Here is a 20,856-nt window from a genome sequence, read left to right on the forward strand (position 1 = left end):
TTTAATATTTTGTAACTTCAAATTTATGATGATGCTTTTTTTTTTTTTGCTTTTAACTGCCTTAGGTATCATTCTACTGTTAATACCAGGATAGTATACATAATATAGTTACCATTTATTGAGCATTTACTGCATGGTTGGTACTGTTTTAAATGTACTGTCTCATTTAATCCTCACAACTATGAGGTTGATATTAGTATTAGAATTTCAGATGAGAAAACTGAAGCTTAGAAAGTTCAAGTAACTAACCCATCTTTACATGGTTAGGATTCAAACCTGGGCTATTTAATTCTTAAGTTCTTCTATTCAACCTCTGCAGTATTTTACTTAATATTATCATTTTGAAAAGTGGACTAAACTTATCACTCTACTTGAAATATTATAAGTGCATTTATATAATTAGGTGACAGTATTAGAAATTATGTGTATTATTAGAAATTATAATACGACAATAGAAAAGTAGCATATATTATTAATATATTTGATCTTGTTTCTAAGTCTGGCACATTCACAAATACACCTGGTTATTAAATAACTATTATGGACATCAAATAAAATAATTGTAAATGTCATAAAATAGTTAACAAACTAATCCATATTGTCAAGACCCTTCTTATAAGTTTTATTTTCATATATAAAATATTGATATTTGGACCATGTGAAAATAATAGGAGCTTAGGCATCACAGATCCATCACCTGCACAGGTGTGTGCCATTTGGTAAACTACTTAATCTCTTTAATCTTTTGTTTCCTTGCCTTGAAATGAGAACAGTAATGTCCATGTTGCAAAGATTAGGTGAGATATTGTATGAGAAATGCTTAGCATACTTCCTGACATATAGGCCTTTAATAAAGGTTAGATATTAGGATTCCTTGGCTTTTTTTTTATTATGTTATGTTAATCACCATACATTACATCATTAGTTTTTGATGTAGTGTTCCATGATTCATTGTTGCATATAACACCCAGTGCTCCATGCAGAACGTGCTCTCTTTAATACTCCTCACCAGGCTAACCCATCCCCCCACCCCCCTCCCCTCCAGAACCCTCAGTTTCTCAGAGTCCATAGTCTCTCATCGTTCGTCTCCCCCTCTAACTCCCCCCCTTCATTTTTCCCTGGCTTTTTACCAATGAAGAGTTGTGCTTTTTAAAAAATGTATAACAATTAAGAAAAGCATACTAAACTGTGAAAAGAAAAAAAGTAAAATTGGACATCTTGAATTGGAGACACTATGGTATATCCAAGTGAGGATACTCAGCAGGAAGTAACAACAGGAGGGCCTGGAACTGCTGGAAAAACATAAGAGCTCAGAGTAATCTACACAGTGGTAAGATGGGGGAAGTGACCAAGAAACTAAGACAAAAGGGAGGACCACGGCTAGATAGAAGATTAAGAAAAACTTATTTTCCTTGCATATGTTGTCTTCACTCATTGTCTCTTTAAAGATAGGTAACCAAAATCTAAGTCTAAAGCGTTCTCAATAATATTCAAGGGTATTATTAGAATATTGCCTCTGCTGAGAAGTGGGTTTGTGATTTTAGCCAATCATGTAATGAGTCTCAGTTTCCTCATCTACAAAATGGAGTTCATACCACCTACCATGCAAGTTTTAGGGAACACTGAAGTTAATGTATTGAAAGTACCAGCAGTCACAGTGTTCATGCAGAGGAGGCATGATAATTGATACAGACTGCCAACAGTGAAGAGAGGTGGTAAATCAGGACAATGTAAGGTAAAGGTAGTATATTACAGGAATGCAGTTTTCCTATCAGGAAAGCATAAAAGAATGTTAAAAGAATGGCACAAAAGAATAAAGTGAAAATTGTATTTAGTGTGTTTCTTACAGTGCAGATCCAAAAGAAGTAGTAAAAGAGATTGAAATGTCAAAGGCCTTGAAGTAAAATATTTCCCAAGCTAATAAAGATCTACTTTATTTGTAACTAAGTGAAACATGCACACATAACTTCATCTTTTTACCACCTTTTGATTTTCAATCCTTTTAGGAAAGTGCTTATCTTTTGGTGCTATTTTTTAACACTGCATCCTCCACTCACAACTGGAGGTACAGATTTCTAACTCCCTGCTCTGCCTATGCCCCCACCTGCTTATGCATTTCTCCCTCTGGTCTAGTTAGACACAGTCTTATAAATACCTGCTGGCATAAAACCAGGAGCACAATGAAATATATATAAGTTTGTATACTTTTATTCCACATTGTGCAATTTTTAAAATTGAGGATTATTTGTGATAGTACACTGGTTAGAGGTATGAATGTCTAATACAGAGACTGTTGAGAAAAAACAAAAGCAAAGTATCTTATATATAAGAAAATCAATCTTTAAAAGATCCTTCACAAATCCACCCAACTATGAAGGGTAGGTAGGATGGTAAAAAACCATTTCAATGGGACTCCTAGCCATAGAGACATGAAGTTTGGGTTTCATTGGTTCTATTTTTCGGAGACCTGGAAAGGATATCTGGGCACAGTGTACTTGTAAAAGACCCCACCCTATGGGTAGAAAGGACCCTCAGAAGTCACTGAACCCAAACCCCACCCCCTAACATCATGACCAGTTGTTCCTCAGCTGCCTCATTCATTCCTTATCATAGAAGGTTAAATCATAGCTCACCGCCCCTCACATGAAGGAACTCACTACCTCCCAAGACAGACCATTCCAACACTGGGAAGCTCTAACTGTGAGAAACTCCTTGATGGTGTTCAATTGAAATCTGATGCCTTACAATTTCAAACAGCTGTTAATGTTTCTGTTCTCCAAGGCTACACAGAACAGTGCTAATCCCTGTTCTATGTAACAGCCCTCTAACTTTTGAAGATGGTTATCATGCCCCCCCTTCCCAAGCCTCCTCTTTTCCATACTTGGCATCTCCTTCTTTCTTTAATCATTCTTCAAGGGAAATGGTACTCCATTATTCTGTTGAAATACAGTTTTCTTTGCAAAAAGTAAATAAATAAATCACATGTCCAAATCTAAGTTACCAAGAGTATCATAATTAAGTTGATATTCACAATTTCTTTCATGATATTACATTTTAATTGTGTAAACGTAAAATTTTAAATTGGATGTGTTCTTCTCCTTATCCACCAGAAATGAAGAGAGTATGTGTGGTGCCACCAAGGAACAGTCCCATGTCTTAACTGACTTAATACACACATGGGACAAATGACACCTTGCCAGATAACTATTCATTCTGATTAATAATGTAAGCATGCAATATGGTTATTATTGCATAAATTATAGCAACCACAAATTCGAACTGCTGTGATTTTTTTTTAAAGATTTTATTTATTTATTTGAGAGAGAAAGAATGAGAGATAAAGAGCATGAGAGGGAGGATGAGAGGGAGAAGCAGACTCCCTGCTGAGCAAGGAGCCCGATGCGGGACTCAACCCTGGGACTCCAGGATCATGACCTGAGCTGAAGGCAGTCGCTTAACCAACTGAGCCACCCAGGCGCCCTGAATTGCTGTGATTCTTCAGCAGCCCAATTCACGCACATCCATTCTCAGGAAAATTCATAGTACCCATTTATTTGAGTCCTTTGGCCTGCCTCCCTCATGTGATTTTCTCCTAGGTGAATTCAATATGTAGACAAATGACATCCTATCTATCATTTTTAAGCCCTTTCTTTTTAAACTTCGAGTGAAATAAGAAAGTACCTAGGCTATTATACACTTAAGTTGGAAACATGCCTTCTTCAAACTGGCTAATACTTAATTGTGGCAAAGTTAGTATCGTACTATTCATATACTATTATTTTAAAAACTTATGGCAAAACTTTTATAATGTGTAAGGGTAACATTGAAACTGTTCAGTGACTATAATGGCAAAAAGGGACATCAGAATGGATCACAGCATATGCCAGAACTGAAATATGCAGGTCCATGATTGTGCCAGGTATTAATTCTTTAGTTGATCTGGAAAGTCTAAGAAAGGGGTGCCAGAAGGGGTGGGGGGGCAGATCTGGGAAAGCCAATCAAGGAAGAATGTATTTCAATATTTTAACAATCAGTAAAATTGTAAGGAACATAGCACTTGAATAACAGTCCTAGTAATGATAAATACTTTTCTGCTCATACTCTTTTTTTTTTTTTTTCTGCTCATACTCTTAAAGGACACAAGGATTTACAGGATTTTGAAAATGCCAAACAAAAGTCTTCACATTCTTAGTTGAAATTAAGAATAAACATTAAAGTTATTTTTCATATATGTGAACAGGAAGCACTGAAAAGCATTTGATCTTGACTTGGTATGAAATCAAAGATGTCTTTGGTTTAAAACCTTCATGTGCTATATCAGCACATATACAATTACTACAGACTTTAATCAAGAGAGAAGCTGTCTGAAAAAAATTAACCTTGAAATAACCACTGGAAATATGATGAGATGAACAATTCATGAATATGAGAATTATTCTCTATAGTGAGCTTGATTATGGAGAATGTAGTCTTAAGCCATGACAAAGCTCTAGCTGATATATAAATAACATTATAACCTTCAGATATCTTTTAATTTGCTGTGCTAGAAAAGACTTTTAGAAATGTTAAGGTAGTCCCAAATTATGGATATTATTGTACAAACTCCTGGCTTTTCCCTGAATCATGTTTCTATCAAGTGTAACACATTCTGTGACATTTTTTCATACAAATTAGCCTCATTCAGAAATTTCACTAAAATTTATTTTCTTTTGCATGATAGTACTTTTTTACAAAGACCAAAGTTTGGGTTTCTTGCTTGTTTTGTTTTATAACTACTTCCTGATCATTACAGTGGATACTATCCTGTTGGCTTATATAGCAGAGGAATGACTAGTTGCAGAATATGAGTCTCACCACATGCCAGATTCAAATCACAAAATTACCATAAAATAATGGGACTTCTGATTCACATGTAGTCAAAATCCTTGAATACCCAAAACTGACTATATATGCCCTTGAAACAAAGATATTTTGGATGTCTTGACATATTTTATTCTTTGCAGACCTAGAACAATTGAAATGTTTTTGTTTTTCCTTTTTTTTTTTTCATTTATAAATCTAACTTCACAGTGCTCCTTCTGCCAGTGAGAAATATGGTACTTACAGAAATTTATTTTTATAGAGCCTATAAATATTGAGTGAAAGCTGTTAAAACTGTGGGAGAGAAACTTCGTCTGCACCTTTCAAAGAGTGACTGAATCAGTTTGTAGGAGTGAAATAGCATGTATCAGATCTAAATTTGCTAAACAAAATTAGCTGCATGCCATTGTTTGTCTTATCTCTTTCTCTGGCTCATGGTGTGCTAATTCTGGCCACAAGCAATATAGTAAGCACAGAAATAACTAATGCCCCTTTCACCAACAGTTGCATAAAATGTTTTGTCTAGTTTAATTTATCTTAGAGCTTTTTATACTTTCAAATTTCATCCTGTACTTAAAAAAAAAAAAAAGAAATAAAAAAGGCCACTAAAAAATGATACTGGAATACCAATCACTTCAGCTTCTGTTAATTCTAAGTACACTTTTAGAGGTTTCGATGTATCACCAGGGATAATGGGCTGCTAAATTTGATGTTTAAGCAACTGGGAAATATTGTTAACTGTTCAATTGGTATTTTTACATAGTAAAAGTATAACTTGAAATACCAATCCTGTTGTTACTTAAATGTGTTAATATATTAGTTAAATATTACCATATATCTGAACTGAATACTGATTTTAATTTAGATGCACTGTTTCATTCACAGCTAGTAATAATGTCTACTGTGATTAAAATGTTCACATTTAACTTAGCCAGAGGGTAAAAGTCAAAGACAGATTGTTATCTATGCTAAATAACAAATGATTAAAAATTCAATGAGCTATATATTTCAAGGGGTAGGGCCTTAATAATACAGCTTTTACATATCAAAACTGCAAGATTCCTTTAAATTACACATTATAAACTATAGACTGTCCAAGGGACAGTATTACATGACCCATACTTAAAAATATGATATCAAGAAAATAGATCTATACCTGGATTTGGCATGGTCATATTTAAAGAAAAATATTCTGATAATTGTCTCTATTAGTACATATTTTCACCAAAAGACATTACGACGTGCTTTACAGTGTGGTTTTAGGCAACAGGATTTTTTTTTCTTGAAGCCATGTGTTCTTCTTCATTAATAGTGGATACCCGGCGCCTGGGTGGCTCAGTCGGTTGGGCGACTGCCTTCGACTCGGGTCATGGTCCTGGAGTCCCTGGATCGAGTCCCGCATCGGGCTCCCTGCTCAGCAAGGAACCTGCTTCTCCCTCTGACCCTCCCCCCTCTCATGTGCTCTCTCTCTCTCATTCTCTCTGTCTCAAATAAATAAATAAAATCTTAAAAAAAAAAAAAAAAAAGAATTAGATATCGAGGGGTGCCTGGGTGGCTCATTTGTTAAGCGTCTGCCTTCGGCTCAGGTCCTGATCCTGGAGTCCCGGGATTGAGTCCCACATCAGGCTCCCTGCTCGGCGAGGAGCCTGCTTCTCCCTCTGACCTTCCCCCCTCTCATGTGCTCTCTCTCTCTCTCATTCTCTCTGCCTCAAATAAATAAATAAAATCTTAAAAAAAAAAATAGTGGATACCAACTACATGAAGTAGAAAAATAAATTAAAATTACACTCAAAGTCCTTAGTAAAAGAGGAATGATGTTGTTTCTTAAAATATATATATATATATATATATTTTTTTTTTTTTTTTAACATAGGGAGAGTTACCATAAAGTTTTTTGGTTTTGTTTTTTTTTTTTAAGGCTTCAGCTTCAGAGCCCTTCTCTTGCATTGGTGCATTCCAAGGCTTTGTTCTTAATTTGTATTTCTATTTCTGAATTGTTTTAAAAGAAGTTCCCAAAACTGTATAAGTACAGGACCCAAAACCTTGGCTATACCTCTGCTTTGAAGTTTTTTTCAAGAAGACAAAGCTTACATGATTGTTTCCTTTAATATACAAAACACAAACAAAGAACTACGGAGAATCCAATGAAGGAGGAGAAATACAATATAACCTAAAGGATTTATTGGACAAGTTTCTTCACATGACTTCAGGGAAAGCAAAAAGAGCTGTTGACCTTAAGGCAGAAGGATTTGGTGTGCTAAGCGCCCCTTTCTCACACAGTGGGGTAAGTACAGTGGAGGAGCCATGCCTTTGAGAGGCATCCCTAGCTTCTGTCACTCACACAGAAGGCAGAACCAGCTGGTTCTCAGGACAGGGCAGACATGTAACTGTACCAGACTAATGCTCCAGTCAGGCTTCACCCTTACGTACTACTCCTTTATATCTCTATTTCCTCATCTACAAAGTAGGAACAATAATCCCTGACTCAAACTCTCTTCTCATGAATTCTTAGAGGAAAAACAATCAAGAAAGTTACAGAAGAATTCAGACAGAAGTGCTAATGTATCCATGCCCAACCTCTCTCATTAATATATTACTCTGCAGACTGTTAGATAATCTTGAAAGTTACATTAAGTCTTTCAAGCCATTATAAGCTAAGGTAAAATTAGGGTGCTGCAGTTACCTAGAAAGGCTGACTTTCTTACAACCTGGTAATTGAAGAAGAAATGTCTGGAAGAGCATCTTTCACTCATAGAACCTGACTATAAATACTATAATCATTTCACCAATTTTCAGAACGCAGAGTGGATCATCTAAAAGAGCAGCTGAGAGAATCCCAGTCACCTCTCGGTTTAGTTATGCTGATGTGCTTTCTTCATAGGACACTTTTTAAATGGTAGGCATATGTCTATTTGTCTATTTTAAGATACTAAGAAATCTCAGTTATAACGAAGTTGTATTATCACATATATCTAAGAATAGAAAATATCACATTTGCTCTGGAACCCCTTTTTCATGAAATACTTATTAGCATCTCTCTGAAGGCAAATGTGCCTCTCAAAGGTTTGGAAAACCACTTAATAACATATTTTTAATATCGTGTTTTATTGGCCTCATCTATCCTTCCTTAAAAAAAGGAGAAAGTTGGCACCTTGAGCTTCTTATAGGTCCTCCTGTTCCTAACATGTCCTGAAATACATTGATGAATCAGTACATGCTTATTGCTTAAAAACTTATTAAAATTTTTAAATGGGAAATAAATAGCAAAGTAATGACACATAAAAATAGTGGGCCACTAAAACAGTTACATTTAAGAATGGTATTCACATATATTTAACTCACCAAAAATAAAACCAACAGAAATACTTTGTACCATATTATGAACAGACTCTAAAAATGGGAATGGGGACAAGTGATATATTCTTGGAAACAATCCATTGAAAGAAATATCCTAGGAAGTTCAAGAAAGCAATTAAAGAAATTCCCAGGGTAAACATGCCTAATATCTATTATTAAGAATTCTATAATTATGTTTTGAGAACAGCTTGCTTTGTGCACTATATGGTTTAATTACAAATAATAACCATCCATGAATGAGCTTAAAATTGTTTCAGCAAATGTATGTTATTTTTTTCACTTAAAAAAATATTTTTAAAAAGCTTACTATATATGTGGCACTGCATTAGTCTCGGCAGGGGATAAAAACTCCTGCTCTTAAAAAGTTAAAACTACACTACCGTTTAAGATTGAAGGCCAGATAAGTGACATAGATAAAGATTATAGGCTAATCAGTGAACAAAAAATGTAATGAAGAGGTATGGTTTAATGTAGAATTGAAAAGATTCAAAGGTTTAAACAGGCAGAGGCACCAAGTGAGCCACGAATTCCAGGGAAGGGGGTAAGCAAACGCAGAGACAAGCAAGGGATAGTAATGCAATACTGACTAGGTCAGCATGGTTCTTAGAATACGTCTTAAGAAAACTCTTAAGAATGGATTTTTAAAAATCTGAACACTATTTTAGTAGGCTTTGAACTTTACAATGGAAATCCATTGAAGGCTTCCAAATAGAAAGTAGGATAATAAAAGTACTATATTAGAAATGGGCATCTGGCAATGATAAGAAGGAAGTCTTGGAGGTAAGAGGACATCAACAAGGGGACCAGTACAGAGGATCTTGCAATAGCTCTGCTCTGAGGTATTTAAACACTAGATGGGGTTAATAAAAATCGTAGGGAGTAAACTTTGATAAGCTATGTAACTGAATTCCCTTTTAAAAACACAAAACGTGTTTAACTGCTTTAGTTCTAGACAAAATGATAGGACAAAAGGAACTCCTGAAAATAAAAAGTGTTTGACTAAAAGAAATACTGTTCTGTTTTATTTTTATTTGGTTTTCATAGGTCCCTATAGAAAGAAACTCATATTCTCATATTCTCTAAGCCTATAGGGAAGAATAGAAAATAATGACAAAGACAGATTTTAGTAAAAGGAGAGTTCGCCTAAAGCAAAATAATCACTACCATCCATGACCTCAATTAGGCATTCCCCTGCTAGTGAAGGCAACCCATCCTGAAATAGAGAATTGTACTACTTATTACTCAAGCTATAACCACACTAGATATAGTCACGGGAACTGGAGAATCTATTGCTACTTCTTTCAGTCCTTACCAGCTTAGCCACAAGATATCCTTAGCAGATCATAGATGACCAGCAGATGCATCTATTTAAAATAGATTTACAATCCCCACTTGTATCCTTAAGGCTTAAAACCTGAATGTCCACCTATACTGGATGTATATGGGACAAGACATTAGTAAAGGTCAGAAGAGTAGTAAAAATGTAGGTGAAACTGATTATTTACAAGTCTGATCATTCCGGGAAATAAATGAGTGCTTATTTCACCATTCATTGTGTTTTCTTTAAATAGCTTTAGCTACATTTAAAATGAAATACATATAAACATTCATACAGCCTTGATACCTATTATTCTAAGTTCCTAGATTCAGAAACTAAGTCTTGCATATTCTTACTGGTGTTTAGCATGCTTCACTAACCCCTGCAATATTGGAAATAACATGATTAACAGTAATGACCCTGAGCTATTTCTCACGGGAGAGGTTTAATGATGTTGCACAGGAAGTTTCATGGTGTGTCTATGTTAATATTTTACAGGGGGTCCATTTTCATCTCAAATTCCTAACAGGAAGTGACTCGTCCTGCCAAAACAAGTTTCTAATCTCCCTTCTGTCACTATGGACCATGAGTATGCTGATCAAATCCCAGACAGCTCTGGTGCCTAGTGGAAGACAAGAGACAATCAGAAAGAGTTAAGGTGAAATTAAGAACACTGCAAAGTAAGAAGGCCCACAGGCAGCATCTCACAGAAGGCAAGCAGAAGGAGGCAAACGTGCCACAGAAATACCTTTATAAAGTCTTAGTACTTAAAGCTTAGCGTATATACTTATTCAAAGAATATACATGTGATCTTAGTAGAGATCTGAAGAAAGAAGGCCCAACAAAGACAGTGGAAAAGATAAAGAACCTTGGGTCCAAGGAGGGGCCTGGAAGAATCTGAAGTATCCCCATGGATTTGTGGTTAAGGGTCCCCACCAACTCATTGGTGATGAAGAACCCATTGTCTATTCCTTATAAGCCATTTTATTTAAGCTTGTATATTACTTAATACAGAATAGAGATATAACCATTCTCTACTTATTAGTCATCTTCATAAAGTCCCAGGTAAAAGAAAACCTTGAAGGTACACACAGATAGTAGTGCAGATGCTCTTATCTGACTTTCAGGGTCAACACTCTATTTTTTTTTTTTTAATCTTAATGTGTCGCAAGCTATAAATGCAATCAATGATTACTTCCTAAATATAAATTAAGGATGATGATGATCCCATGGTCTTCCCCTTGAAAAGAACTTCACAGTTTGATGGTTAGGCCTATAGTTCTGATCCATTTGTTTTCATTTCAACTTTGCAATTCTCTTTTAAAGCGACACAACCTTGTATTTGTTTATTCTTTTTTTTTTCTCAAGTGTCCGCAACTTGAATTTTCAAGTACTTCTGTGTGTGTTAAGGAAAATGATATGGTGTCAGAAGCTGCCAGCTAACTTATATCATCTCACTTCTGCAGGCTTCCAGTTTCCTCACTTAAAAAATGATGGGACCAAACGAGATAGTTTCTAACTAGTGCTAGATTTCTGTGAAGCAAGCACAGGAGAGTAGAGGCAAGAGTGGAAGGAGAGTGGGGAAGTGACAACGTCAGGGAGCACAAAGCTGTCGTCTAGCCTCAGCTTTAAAAGAAGCAGCTCTCCTTTTCCCCTTTCGCCTGTTTTAGAGACCAGGGTTACACACATGAATTCACTTGAAAAGAGATCCACTAACAAAATTAATTAAAAACCAAAGGATTTCTCTTTCTAAATGCTCTAAACATTGTTTTTTCTGTCCAACTGAATCATTTTAAAAATTCAAGATGCTAATCATTTAGGGATCACCTTAGCCACCCTAAGAGAGACTCAGAAAACCAAGACACAGAGCAAGAAGTCTAACCCATGATCACAGAGAAAATGACTGTATGACCAGAATCCAATTCTTCTAACTTTTATTCTGGTGCTTTATTCTGTAGCATCACACAACAGCAGGGCTGCTGACCCGCAACTCATAGTGAAGATGTGCAACCATTCCCATTACATTCTATGTGGCTGCTGCCCTCTGGATTTGTACAAAGCAACGGGCGTGCAGAGTAACACGTAAAATGAAAACCACTGTAAAACAATTACTATATGTTCAAAAAATAAACAAACAAACAAACAAAAAAACACTTTACAATTCGGCCCCATATATTTCACCTCTGTGTCACAGAAGTGAGACCATTCTCGTCCCTCTTGAAAAATTAATACAAGTAGAAACCACTCATTTAAGTGTCAAATATGAAAACAAGAAAGTGACTTTAAAGCTTTGATTAAAGATTTGGAAAATAGGTCAATTTATGTAATAAATATGTCAGAATTATCAACAACTCAGAAAGAGAGAAAAAGCCATACACAGTGAAATCCAAAAAGACCATAGAGCAATTCTGAAAAGTAATATTTTGGGGGAAATGGCCTTCAAGTACAAATGCTTTGGTTTAATAACCAAAAGGTGTTCTTTCAACAAAGATAGTCTGCTGAAAGTTTACACTATGTTACATTGTGTTTATTTATGTATTATGTGTATACATTTTAAAATATATCAATTAACTTGTTACTGGAATGTATCTCAATATTAAGGAAGAGCTTTAGAGCCATTTTTCAGAAAACTGCTATACAATGGACAAATAGAGTATATTACATGCATTTTCCCCTCAGGCACAGAAGCCAAGCCACAAAGACATGGAATGAGTTGCTCAAGGTATTAACAAGAAACTGGAGGAATCTGTCCCTACCATGTAGAAATCCTGATTTAAAACACCTAGCTATGTCCTATGTCAAACTTAACCACAAAACAGGCAGTTAATGTCTCCTTCAAAGTAGGTAGCACAGCTACAGGCTCAGGAAACACTGATGTAGAACCTTTTCACTAAAAAATGATAGTAAAGAAAATTAAGGAATTGTCAGTATAAATGTAAACTCCAGTCAACAACTATGTTAGGAAGCATGAAAAGTACGGTTTTACTCCAACTGCCCAATATTTAAAATAATCCAGAAAAATGAGTATTAGATATAAGGAGCAATTTTGTTCCATATGGTCAAATGTAACATAGAAAAACATTCCTAAAATGATATAACCTGAAGAAAAGTTTATAATATAATTAGATTCTGCCCTGAATACATACTCAGATCATTGTAAAAGAAAACAGTGGAAGATGCTTGACAAATAATTTTTGTAGAACAGCTGTAGGCTTGAACATGTATAAGCTAATTTTAATGTAAACATTAACATCTTTATAAAACAGTATCTCTCAAAAGGGTGAAATCAAACAGCAAGTGCTAATAAGGTTGCAGGTAACAGAACATCTTTTTTGATCATTGCTTCATTTATGTTTTAGGCACTTACAAATTACACATAGATAACCAACAGCAGCAGAACACTGTATAATAAAGCAAAAACTTGTTGCTATTTTTAATATGTTAAATTTTCTTAATAACTGGCTTGAAATAATATAAACATGACACCACTTTAAAGCATTGTAATGTTTAAGGCACTCTAATTCAATTTATTGTTTAAAATGTGCACCTGGCATAGTCATTAATCTAAGGTAGCTCTAATCCAAAGGCTTCAGAGAATATTTAGAGCATAATTCCTTGCATCCCTAGTATTTTTTAAATGGGGGTAGTCTACCTTCCATCCTTGGTCAAGAGGGGAAAAGAGAGAAAGAGATATAGAAAAAGGGACTTCTCTGTAGAAAGATCTGGCCTTGGAGTCAAGGTTTCTGAGATGTGCTAGTGATCTTGGATCGATGCCTTTTTATTTTCTTTCAGGAATAAATCTGTGCAATGGAATGGCTTCAATTGTCCGGCCAACCAGCCATATCAGATTTATCAGAAAGAAAGAATGAAAACTGGCTCAGAGGACTCCTGCAGTGGCTGAGTGGCAGGCTGCTGGGAAAAGCACACACAAAAAAGAATACACTTAGTGGTGGAGGGAAAAATATATATATTCACATGCATAAACTCAATAAATAATAAGATGTAAAGAAAGAATCTATAGTAATGGAAAGGGTGAATGCATAAGACAGATGATAAATAGTACTTCTATTTAAGAACTAAAGGCATGAAAGCTCATGAATACTAAATATTTGAATCCACTTTAAGGAGGAAATATGATTTTTCCCTCAAATGAAAGCAAACTCTAAAAATCAGCCAATGCAAACTTACCGTGTTCAGGTTAGTGTAAAAAATACATAAATCTTCCATGAAGTGCATGCCCTGGTAAATATTCTAATGTAATTTCTTATTAAGACACATTTCCAGTGACTAAATGAAAAAATATTTAAAGCAGTAAGTATTGATTTTCAAAAAAATTTGACTTTATATGCATGAATGATTAAAATAAAAGCAGTTTAGTTTAAAAGGAAAAAATCGAAAAAAATTAAAAAATAAAAGGAAAAAATCGGAAGATGAGGAATCATGACACAACCAGTCATTCAATTTTATCACAACAGTCCATATCATAGTATTTTCAAGTTATTTGCAGTTATAATAGGTATAAATTGGTTTAGAAGCATTCTGAAGAAAAAAAAATACCTTCTTCTAAAAAGATCTTTTTTACATATATAAGAATTTCAAAATTAGAAGAAAAAAAAAAAACAGTATCCTGTGGGTGTGCTTACAGTAAACACATGTAGGAAAGATTTTTTTAATATATTTTACATCTTTTTCATCATTTATCTAAGTTTCATTAACTTTTTTCTTCTCAAATGTAGAAAAAAAACCCAACCTTAAGTTTGAAGATATATCTTACATATGTAGGGGAAAAAAAGTGTTATTTTATAGTATGAAAAGCAGAACTAAGTTACTTGCAAATAAGAAATGGAAACTGAACTTGTTCATCCCATATTTATTGAGGTATGTAAAAGCATTGCTTCAATATTATATATTGTATTTCAATACAAAGGTGATATTATTTTTCAATCATGCCAGGAAAAGAAAAATTTTGAAATTATCCCTTTTGGTGGTAAAGGCTTTATAATAGTCATATAAAGGGCCTTTGGCTATATATACTATTTCTAGATAAAACGAATTACTGGAAATGAGACAAAGTCCTCAAGATTTATTTAAAAATTGTCTTCTCTAAAGCTGATTTTTTTCCCCAAGCAAAAGAAGAAAAAAAATAAAAACAGATCCTTTTCCATTACAATTATTTTAATAAATATCTTAGATCTATATAACAGAATCTCCCCCCCACCCATATCTTTATTCTGTTCACATAGAGCAGTAAATAAGGTGCATTCCTTCTGCTTCTTAAGAAATTAGCATTTCAAAAATATGCCACTTTCCCCTGAACTCCAAGCGTGTCTAATAATGCGAGAAGCAGATTGTCTTCCCTCGTTTCCTTAATTTGTTTCATCTAAAAGCAATTCACTCAACATCTTGTCGCCCTCTGGCAGCTTAGTTTACTTATCCGCACTTAATTTCTCATTTGGACCAAAACAAACTCCTCCAAACTGCTACTGACTGCTAACCGCGAGAGGAGAGACACGCAATATGTATTTACTTGGGAACATACAACCCCACATACACAGCCACAAACACACAGAGCCTCACTCATACTCTAGACAGTAACTTGGTTTTATAAAAGCACTATATTAAAACCAGCTGAACTTTCCTTGCCAGGTGCGGCAGGGTGGGGGTGGGATAGCGTGAAAAAAAGAAGTCCCTAGGGGCATTTACAGTTTTTCAGTGGATCACCTTAGCATGCGTGTTGCAATTATACCAGGGATGCACCCGAGAGCTTTTCTTTGTGCGGCCCTTTCATCTAGATCACTTTGTGTTTTGAACAAGTGAGGCTCGCCTTTGTGCCCCTAGAATTTCAAGTACAGAGTCACACACGGAACAACAATGGCACGCTAATCCTCGCGCTCTAAATGGGCTCACTTGTGGGTCTGACCATTCGCGGGGGGAAGCGAGAAGGGACCAGCGAGGGCGCGAGGCGGTGTCGCCTGAGACGAGGAAGAGGACAGCTGCAGAACTAATTTGGATTACATTCTTTGCAGAAATTCTGAAAAGGGCTTTTCGGCATAGCTCAACCCTGAGCCACACAGTTAATACCAAATTGCTGCGGACTCGGAGCCGGGTCCCCCAGCGGCTGAGGCTAAACCAGACAGCCCCCAGTAGGTTGCCTCGTAGAAATTCCTCTCGGCTAAGTCTGCATGTCGGTCGCAAATGCTTTTGAATGGGTCAATGTGCATAATCAACCCATTGAGGGAAAATATGAAGGGACTCGGAGTGGGGAGGAAGATAAAAAGGGATGTATCTAAGAGGCCGCTTGGAATCTCAAGTCGTGTTGGTGTAATTCCGGAGGTGGCTGGAGCGCGCGGGACCTGGTGTGCATGAAGAATTTCGGAGTATTTGGGAGGGTGCAAACGGCTAGTACAAGCGGCGCACACTGGTGGCATTCGAAGGTCATTTTGAAAGGCTCGATGATTGTAACTGGTTATTTACTAGGCTAGGAGGGGTAGGCGGCAGCGGCGGGGGCGGAGCGGGAAAACTACAGCGCGCTGTTTTCCTGGTGAGGTCAGAAGGACACCCTCCGGGGGCCTGAAGCTCTCCTATCGCCACTCCCGGGGGCTTTATCTCCTCTAGCTGCCTCCCACGCTCCCGCGACCAGCCCCGGGTGGTTCCGGAAATCTCCCCCGCTCTCCAAAAGGCCCCCTTTGGCTGCATAAGTCACCGGTCCTCCGTCCTTTCCTGTCCCACTTTCATCCCCAGGAAACGCGAGTGTCAGAAACTTTGAGCAACCTCGCACTGCGGGTGCTGTCATTAGCCCTGCCCGCCGCGGTGCGCCAGCTCCACCCGGCTGCCTCTCGGGGGTCAACACGCCTTCTGCCTGTCCAGGTACCTGGGGCTCAGGCTTTCCTGCAAACAGTGGCAGCGCAGTCGCGCCCGCCTCTCGGGTTAAATCAATTCGCGCCACGGGTCGGCTCGGCAGCCGCGCCGGGCAGTAAACAGAGAAGTTGGAGGGACTCCGGCCAATAGCAAGTTGAACTACAGGAAGAACCCTTCCTGAAGCCAAACAGCAACCGACGGGAAGGCCGGGCTCCCGGCTCAAGTATGTCAACCTCCCCCCCTTTTTTTTAAAGAGAGCACGCAGGCTAGCAAGCTCCCTCTTGTCAATGGGGCGAAGGCTCCCGGACGCCGGCGTAGGAGGCCCGGAGTTCTGTGCCCCCGGGCCGAAGCGCGCCCTCCTGCCGCGCTCCAGCTGCCCAGGCTGGGCTCAAGTCTAGTCTGACCCCTCAAGTTCCAGCGACAGGGGACGCAGCGGCCTCCGGCAGCACACACAGGTGCAAAGCCCCGCTCTCAGAGCTCCACTGCCCACAGCCATCCCGCTCTCAAGAGGCCCAGCTGACACCGCCCAGGACTCCAGCCCTTCCGAAGCCCCGGCGGTGCGCGCTTCTTGCAAGCTTTTACTCGGGGGGGGGGGGGGGGGGCGGACGGCCAGAGGACCGTCTCCTCTAACTCGGGAATTGTGTCTCCCATGTCCCGCACAACAAGCAGGACCACAAGGGATCCCACTTAGGATCACAGAAAACGTGCGAGAAAGAAAAAAGGGGGTTGAGGAGAGAGAGAACAGGGACAGGGTCGCAGAGTGATATTTCACGATAAATAAAACACAGGTACACAAAAAGGTTAAGTTTGGGGAGAGAAAGAGGGACGAACGGAAGCGCAAGGAAGAGGCCCCAGGGGAGTGGTCCGTCCACGCCTGGGAGCCAGAGGGTCTCTGGGCAAAGGGGGCGAGGAGCCACCCGACGCGGCCAAGCCAGCGGCAGCAGGTTCAACAACTGGAGCGCGAGAAAGAACCGCGCGCGACCCACCTGACTGAGAAGCGTTGGGCTGGACGGTCCCCGCTGCCAGGAGAAGGCTCACCCAGACCCACAGTCCTGTCGCCAGCTTCATTTTTTGAAAGTCTCAGATCCCGTGCTGACAATTACATGTCCAAATGGCATATCCCCTTTCGGGCACGCGGAGGAGATTCCTCAGCCAGGCGCGCTGGGGGGCGCGAGGGGAACTGGCGCGCGACGTGCGCGGCGCACCCGCTCCAGGCACCGGCGACCGAGTCAGCGCCCGCGGGTCCAGGGCCGGGGACCGGCGGAGGGGGTGAGTGTGCGCGCGTGTGTGCGCGTGTGGGAGTGTGCTCGAGTGTGTGCGCCCGGTTCTCCGGGCCGGACTCCGCAGCTATTTCCCTGTGTGAGCCTTTGCTTTCTCGCTCCCTCCTCACTTTCTCTCACTGGTTGGTCAACAACAAAAAGGAAGGGGGAAAAAGGTTTCCAAAAAAAGTTGATTGCAAAGAGGCGGTAGGTTTCCGGCCTCTCCCCCTAGCCGGGCTATGTTCGGCTCCCTTTTCAGTTTCCTTGCGCCTCCAGTCCAAATTGGGAGGGAATAGGAGGACGGGGGGAGTGGGGGGAAGCTTCTCGCTTCTCCCCCGATCCTGTCCTTTTTCCTGTCAGCTTCCCTCACACTTGTCCGGCGGCTGCGGTAATTAAAGCTCCGAGCGTCATTTCCAACGCTCCGCGGTCTCCAGCTGCAGCCCCACAGAGAAATTAATAAGACTCCGGGAGGGGGGAAAAAAAAAAGGTGGAGGGGGGCGGATAAAACAACCCTCCACGCCCCCAGGCTGGCTCTGCTCAGCCGCGAAAACCCCGCCCCCGCTCTGACCCAACTAGCCACGCCTTTTCCCCCGCCCCCACCCCAAAGGGAAATCTTATTGGCTCAGACACTCCCCAAAATCCTCAGTCTCAGGAGTTGGGAAAACACCTGTCTGGGAGCGGGCGCGTGCTGGTGGGGGCGGGGGGAAGCGGGATTTAAAGGGCTCACCCAAGACCACAGACTGAAACAGAGGCCCGAGACAGCTGGCCTGTGGAGTGCGGAGAGCACAGGAAGGTGGCTTACGGATTTTTTTTTTTTTAAACAAGAAAGTCACCATTTTCTTTATTGCCCCACCGTGTTCATCCACAGACTGGACCTAGAAAGAAAAGAAAAGAAAACGTTGCTTCGGGCATAAAGCCTTCACCCTTCTCTAAACTCTCCTGCTCCACACTCAAAGTAATTTAAAAGGTGGTTTAGCAACCGGTAGCCTCTGCTGGTTAGGTGATCCTGGGAATATAATCAATCACCCGTTTTACCAGCTATGCCATCTCTCCCACCATTCCCACCCTCCGAAAGTGACCACATTTGTATAGCTACATCCTTTGATTTTCAGTTTATAAGTCTTTTCACCTTTTCCTTGGACTCTAGGACAGCTTGGTTTGGGGTTCATTGACATTAAGCAGATTCTTGTCCAAAGCTTGAATGTGGTTCTGAAGGGCTAGAAACTGTCCCACTCCTCAGCTGTTCAATGTCTTCGACTTAAGGCCATGCCAGGACATAACCAACGCAAATGATTAGGCTTATGCTACAGTGGACCCAACTTTAGGTTCCTTCTGTGTTGTCAACTCTGCAAGTCCACACGCCCCAGTCCCCAGTTTATTGCTAACTATAGGAGTTTCTGTGCCTTTCTTGATAAAAAATATCCCAGGATTGGGTCATATCAGTGTACATATCCCTTGCCTTTCACAGCTCTGAAACTGTACCCTGGGCAGAGGCCAGAACCTCCTGGGGGTAGTAGGTTATTGGTTTGCTATTTGCACAGGCATTCTATGTATGAATTATTTTACTTTTTATGTCTTGCTAGAAGCAGAAAATATATAAATAAAAAAGTATCAAGGGAGCTTAAAAATCAAGCCACCTCACTCATCATTTGAGACCTTCCCATTCCTCCCCCACATCTTTTATCTATAGCCTTGTCCCTTAAGAATTTTCATGGAGCTGAGAACAGAGAGAAATAGCAGCCTCATCCCAGAAACCTGAAGCCTTCTCTTTCTTAGGCCCACAGCAAGTAACAGGCACAGAGAGGAGGCCAAACAAGCTGAGCATGCTGTTTTACCCAGAAGCAGCCTAGAGCCTAGAGAAACTAAGCCCAGAACAGATGATGGTGACTGGACCGGAGTGGTACTGATTGCCTCAGAACTATGCACACTGCTCTTTGGGATTATCTTTGCTTTCTATTTTTATCACCCTCCCCCTCTATTTTCTTTCCTTTCATTCAATCTCTTCTCAGTCTCCTTTCCTTGAATCTCCTGCTCTTAATGATGATGCTCAGACACCTCTCTTCCATGAAAACTGCTGCTTTTTAAAACTTTCCTTCTGTCCCCAGAGTAAAAACTTACGTGAAAAAAAAAATTAAAAAAAAAAAAAAAACACTTTCCTGCTTTGGGGAAAGCTTAAGTTTCTATATTAAAAAGGGTCTTGTTTCTGATAACAGTTATAAGAAGTTGAAGAAATTTTGTATTTTAGCTTAAGTTGAGGAAAAAATTAAATGCCCTGGATAATTTGGGTTGTTTTTGATTTTCTACTTGTGTCCATTGTGATAGTTTTTACCTTTTCATCAATTTCTTTTGGATGCTTGACAGTCTGTACAAGGCATCTACCAATTAAATTACCTTGTATACCCATGATTTGCCATGATACCCATTTCAATTTGTTCTGTTTGACCCCATCTTTTGGAGGTTCTGATTGAAGCAATGATTGCTACCTAACCAAAGCTGGATATCTGACCAGCAGCCTATAAAATGAATTGGCATGAAAGTTCTACCCAACAGAGGCATCCCATATTGTTTTTGATGGTGACTGGTCTACTCAATCAGAGTCTAGTTTATATAATTTGATTATGAGACCCTAGAGACTTAGGAAGGAAGTATCCTGTGTGGAACAACTAGAAAAGTGAGAATATAAAATCCATGAGCTAGAGTCAATAGCTAATTTTTTCTGTGTCTGGTCTCATTGGTTTCCCATCTCAACTGAGTCATCATAAGAAAGGAATACCAGAGTAGGGGACATTTGCTACCGGATGTAGACAGGACATGCTAAATCCTCTATGATTGCTAGAGGATTTCTGAAGAGAATCTCTATATTTCTTCACTTTTCCATGTATCTTTATAATAATTCTTTATCAGCTGTATTAACAAAAATATGTTGCTATTATTTTCAACCTGGAAAAAAACAAATCTGAGTAACCCAACATATTACTTAGAAAACCGCAGGTTTGCATCCTGATTTATCTGCTCAGTGTCCCTTTTCTAGGAACTCTCCTTCCCTCAGTTCTACATTTTTAACTTGGATCTACCTCCATGGTACAACACCCCCAACTCCTTTGTTCCAAGTTGGACCACTCAAAATACTAAGTTAGACCAATCAAAATGCCTTGATCATTGTTAACTGGTTGACAGATGGTCACTCCCACAGAGTCTCTTCCC

General features: G+C 39.2%; 1 protein-coding gene across 1 annotated transcript in view; it reads right to left on the reverse strand.

Moving 5' to 3' along the window:
* Positions 1-18,164, reverse strand: part of LOC123838506 (receptor tyrosine-protein kinase erbB-4) — a 950,771-nt gene extending 932,607 nt beyond the window's left edge. The window contains exon 1 of the mRNA XM_064585840.1: positions 17,380-18,164. Coding sequence (XP_064441910.1) covers positions 17,380-17,461 — 82 coding nt within the window. The 5' untranslated portion in view covers positions 17,462-18,164. The remainder of the gene's footprint in view (positions 1-17,379) is intronic.
* Between the last annotated feature and the right edge of the window lie 2,692 nt (positions 18,165-20,856).

Source organism: Mirounga angustirostris, unplaced genomic scaffold, assembly GCF_029215605.1.
Source record: "Mirounga angustirostris isolate CCGP_5_RB_7025 unplaced genomic scaffold, mMirAng1.0.hap1 SCAF_3, whole genome shotgun sequence".
Lineage (NCBI taxonomy): Eukaryota > Metazoa > Chordata > Mammalia > Carnivora > Phocidae > Mirounga > Mirounga angustirostris.